Below are 5,463 nucleotides of genomic sequence, written 5' to 3' on the forward strand. Positions count from 1 at the left end.
GATATATTACCTGTAGATACACACACCTTTCTAGACTGCCTTATATTATACTTCAGCTGTTAGTACACCATTACTAAACTCCAGGTGAGGTTATATGGGGGGAAAAGGAATAACTAGTGCAGCATACAAAATATTGCATGATAACTATAACAATCAATCAGAGGAGGTTAGAAAGGATTGGATAAGCAGTTGACAAAGAAACCGTGTGAGGATATATGCATGTCTCCCAAATATGCAACAAAATTTAGAATATTTAGAATTTTTGCTTGGAAATGTTTACATAGATATTTTGTACCCCACGTAGACTCCAGAGAATTTTTCCTCTGGTAGACAGTAAATGTTGGAGGTGTGCTGGGGAAGAAAGTGGTAGTTGGGCACATATTTTCTGGGAGTTCAGTGAGTTGGTGGACTTTAAGGATTTCCTGAAGCTTGTACTCTTGGAGATGCTGGGTGGGCAGATTGGTGTGATGAGGGAGATGATTTTTCTGGAATCAGAATTTCCTAGACATGGTAAGGCCTTGCTGTGTCTAATTATGATGGTTGCCAAAAAAGCAGTTGCCAGAAAATGGAAATTAAATTCTAAACCAACTATACTAGAAGTAGTGAATATAGTAACAGAGATGAAACAACTTGAATTGAAATCTTTAGAAAAGGGTAGGAGTAAACTACATAGGAAAACAGTGGGAATTGTGGGAACAGTACGTACAGGGGAGAATGAGGTTTAAAATAAGGCAGGACTTTAATGAGCTATATAATGTTTGAAAATGATTGGGTAAATTTTAAGTGATGTACAATGTTGGCAACTAGGATTGTGTCAATGAGATTTGTTTTCATTTATATAAATGCATGATTGCATGTGTCGTAAGTGCTGATTTAATAAAGATCTTTCTTAAAAAAAAAAAAAAAAAAAAAAGGCGGGAATTGAATAATTTATGCACTGTCCCTTAGGTTTTTTATATATATATATATATATATATATATATATATATATATATATATATATATATATAATGTATGTATATGTATGTATGTGTGTGTGTGTGTGTATATATATATATATATATATATATATATATATATATATATATATATATATATAATATAGCAATATATGTGAAGTGTAATGTTTTGTTAATCTGAACTTGTTAATACAGTTTGATTACTTTGATATAAATGTAAATGTTGCCTGTGTCACAAGTGATAATTCAGTAAAGGTGTTTAAAAAAGGTGAGGTTATGTGGTAGCTACTTTTCATTTCTTAGCTGGTACTCTTTTTACTTTTCAACTATCTTGTAATAACTTTTTTCTTTCGTTAAAGGAAAACTCCACCTTCTCTTGCAGTTTAACTCAACTGTTTTGTTGCTTTTCTCCATACAATCTGATTCCAGTATTGCTTAGGTACCTGAAACCTGCTTATACTTAATAAAACTTTCATTTCCTTGCCTTGGCATTAAAGGAAGGGAAAGACCACCCACTGTTTTTAGGCCTAACTTCTCACATAATTTGCAGAGGAATTTGTGTACATCTGCAATGAAATACCACAGACACACAGAAATTTGTAGTCAGGTACTGCTAACAATCTTGTATAGGTAATTCGTCCTGCTGATGTCAGGTGCTCAGGCTGCTGTAAGCAAGACAGAAAGGTATGACACTTTGTTTTCCATTGTTTTTATTGCAGAGAGGCTGAGGACTTGCACAGATTCACATTTGCTTCCAATGTAGCCATGCCTTTCGTAGCAAAACGGAGGAATTAGATCAGTCACTGGTTTAAGCCAATTGTCACCTCTTTTGACAAATTTAGATAAGCAGCATCACAGTGTTTAAGTGCTAAGCTTTAAACTTTAAATGTTTGTTGTTTGTAATATTTTACATTTTAAGATTACTTGAATGTAGAATCAAAGATATCTGTGACATTTAGGGAAAAGTCAAACTTTTTTCTTGTAATTCTTGTAAAATATCAGTTGTTGTTGTCTTTCGGCTTTTTTCTGTTAGGGGTCGCCACAGCGGAACTCCGGTCTGCCAATGATTGGCAGTAGATTTTGATGAACGCCGAGGTGCAAGCTCGACGTTCAACCTTCAATGAAGGCACGCCCATTTACGCATGTCTTTAGAACGCCCACCCAACTGCGGGGAGGATATGCAGACTCCACACAGAAGGCACTCCCTGCACTCCATCCGAGAATCGAACGGGCGGAACCTCTTGCTGTGAGGTAACAACGCTACTGCTGCACCACCATGGAACCAAAGTGTGTGTGGGGGGGCTGTTGGTTCATCTTGTGCTGAACAAAGGCCCATAATTTAGCTACTGTTTTGGTTGCAGCTGTATAATTCCTTAATATATCGCAAAACAAGCCCTGAGAGATGCACACAAATGAGGGCCATTCAAGAAGTAAAATAAGCAGTCCTGTTACAGAGGGTATATAAGATGACCGTGACTGACAGTAATCCCATGGTGTGTCAGTGGCATGGTAATGCACCACTACTTCTGTCTAGCATGACTCGTATAAAGCAGACTTGAAATGGATTATGGGAAAGAGAAAGGCATGAAGTAAAGCAAGATCACATTGATATGTCAAGTGCCACTGGCAGCCATTTTGCAGAAAACATTAAAATTCTATTTGAATCAGTCATTGATTTTGAGGTGCTAAAATAGCTCAGACATCAAAGATATGGTGAAAAATAGATTTTGTTAGTTCTGATGTGGAGTTTTCCTTTAATATTTTCATGGAGCTTTTCTCCCAAGGCTCTGCTGAAAAGGGGACTCTGTCCATTCAGACTATACCGCTAAACAAACGCAAACAAACATAGTGGTGGTCTTGAATTAACCATTTTCTTTAGTTAAATGCAATGAAAATACTGTGTGAGAGAAGTTAGAGGGATGTGGCTGCAATCTCCAGAAATTCACAGATGGGAGTGCAGTTAAAGACAAGGAATATGAAAAATTGCTGTAATAACATAGCAAGTGTTTTTTCTGTTTTTTTGCTGGTCCTGTATACCCCAATATGAACGGCTGTGCTTTCCACACTCCTGATACTTAGTGTGACTATGTATGTGATGTAAAATGTGTGTGTGTGTGTGTGTATGTATGTATATGTGCGTATGTGTGTATATATATATATATATATATATATATATATATATACACACACACACACACACACACACACACACACACACACACATACCACATTATCTCCAAGATTGCTATTCCTCTGTCTTTTTCCTTTTAAGAAAGTTGTAGAATTATGACCACTGGGTGGCAAACCTTTACTGGAACATGTTAGTTTAATTTCATACACATCACTGGCTCTTTGATACAGATTAAGATGATCAAACTGAAAAGTTCTGGAAAGTAATACTGTTTTTCTGCTTATTTTTCAACAGGTAGAGGTAGTGGCTCTGAAGCCTGATGTTGCACAGATTGATTTATACATTCTTGGTCAGGCTGACCACTTTGTTGGAAACTGCGTTTCATCTTTTAGTGCATTTGTGAAGAGAGAGAGGGACCTGAAAGATAGAACTTCCTCATTTTTTGGAATGGACAGTTCTTCATTTTACAAGGATGAACTTTAAGACATATGGGCGGACATGAACCCCAGAGTTTTTGTCACCATTTTTTAATCGTGCACTACAGTGATAGTGCACTGGGATCAAGCAAGCCAAGCTGTGAATGTCGTGCAGCACAGTATTTACTTCCGAACATTCTTGAACACTTTCTGACAAGACATTTTTTAATTGACTGGATGACTGCAGGCAAAGTTTTTTTAAGAAAAGTGAAGTAAATTTCAACTTGTATAAAGTGTCTTTGTTTTTTTTTGTTTACAAATACTTGATAGTTATTTGTTTCTACAGAACATTATTTAATGTCTGACACTCACTAAGCCACTGTAATTATATCATGATTTTTATGTTGTAGTTATTCTGATTGTCATTCCATTGGCCTTGGGGGGGGTGGGGGGTGGGGGGTGGAATAGCTCTTTCTCTCAAGGGCCAGTTCCATCATTAAAGTGCCTCTTTATGAATGCATGTGCATAGTCACTATTCTTAGCTGTGTGTTATTGAACTTCAGTTTATCAAGGTTACCATTTCTTTCCAACAAAAAAACTTTAAGTTTTCTGTCTGTAGCTGGCAGACACGAAGAGATGGCATCTGCTGTCTTGGGTTCCTTGATGCCGGTGGATCACAACAGCAGTGGGTTCCTGCCGTGCAAGGCCATTTAAATTTGTGCTGTAGTACAGACGCTGCTGTGGATTAGGAAATACATTCATTGCTGCACCATAGTTATCACATTGTCATTCAAAAAATGTAGTCTCTACAAAAGGCATTTCTTTTGCATACTCTGTCCTTCCACTATGCCACTGATTCTGTTAATTCTTAACAGTGTAGATCGTTATTAGAAAAATAAACTATTTAAAAGTAGGCTTAGTATACATGCCAGGAGTCATCAGTTTGCTCCTTATTGCCCAGTCTGTAACCTTCGTGTACTGTTTGTCACAATAGCCTAAAATAACTAACCACAGCAAAGTAGTTATATTTATCATGGTATTCTATCCTGTTGCATTCCACCTGTTCATGTGCTTTCTTTCAGTTTTCATTATAATGTAGCCATTCCCATCTCTTTTGGCACTCTTAGAGAAAAATGTCCTTTGTAGTCATATTGTCCATGCATAATTTCCCTTCATGTGGCATCTTTTCCTGGCATCTTCTGTGCATCTAATAACCTAATATCTCCAAATGTAACCTTGCCAATATTTTACAGTCACAGTAATTGCACTTAAACTGACTTCCAAGGCTGAAACAATGATCCTATCCTTTTCCAATGAAATGATTGTTCAGATATGTTAAATATTGACCTCTCTATAGCTCTTAAGCAAGTCAGAGATGCATCTCAAGAGAATTCTGGTCAAATCCAGAAATAATCAGGGACAACCAGGGAAATTTATTAGCTCTTTTAACCGGAGATATTTACAGCATTAATGAATGAATATGCATCTTTTTGAAGTAAAAACCCTAAAAATATAACTAATGTCATTATTTAAGTGTAATTCAACGCATTTTATCCACAAATCACCAGTTGTAGGAGAGATTAAGAGGGGCAGAGCTAAAATTTGAGTAAAAAACAGAGACATTCCTGTAAATCAGGGACAGCTGAGAGGTATGAGCCTCTGGTTTTAACAACAGTCTGTGGCTCACCCCAGCACATTTTCATAAATTTAATTTGCTGTACAGTATGTACTATTTTGCTGCCTTATCTGGTCATGCCAGTATTGCTCAGAACTCCATTGTGGCTGCATATAGTTTCCTCGTGTCCTGTGAAACTTTCTTTCTCTTCCTGTTTTTACTGTTCCTTTTCATGCTGTTACCTACGTCTTACCCTCTCTAACCCAAGAAACTATACAGGTGTAATGAAACCCACTGAGTCATCTGCCTCCTTCAGTTTACGTGCTTATAATAAAGACTCCT

At 36.8% G+C, this 5,463-nt stretch overlaps 1 protein-coding gene across 1 annotated transcript in view; it reads left to right on the plus strand.

The window, feature by feature from the left end:
- POFUT1 (protein O-fucosyltransferase 1) overlaps positions 1–3,799 on the plus strand; it is a 148,533-nt gene extending 144,734 nt beyond the window's left edge. The window contains exon 7 of the mRNA XM_044090349.1: positions 3,385–3,799. Coding sequence (XP_043946284.1) covers positions 3,385–3,573 — 189 coding nt within the window. The 3' untranslated portion in view covers positions 3,574–3,799. The remainder of the gene's footprint in view (positions 1–3,384) is intronic.
- The last annotated feature ends 1,664 nt before the right edge of the window (positions 3,800–5,463 follow it).

This window comes from Protopterus annectens, chromosome 12.part0, assembly GCF_019279795.1.
Source record: "Protopterus annectens isolate FY-2018-M chromosome 12.part0, PAN1.0, whole genome shotgun sequence".
Lineage (NCBI taxonomy): Eukaryota > Metazoa > Chordata > Ceratodontiformes > Protopteridae > Protopterus > Protopterus annectens.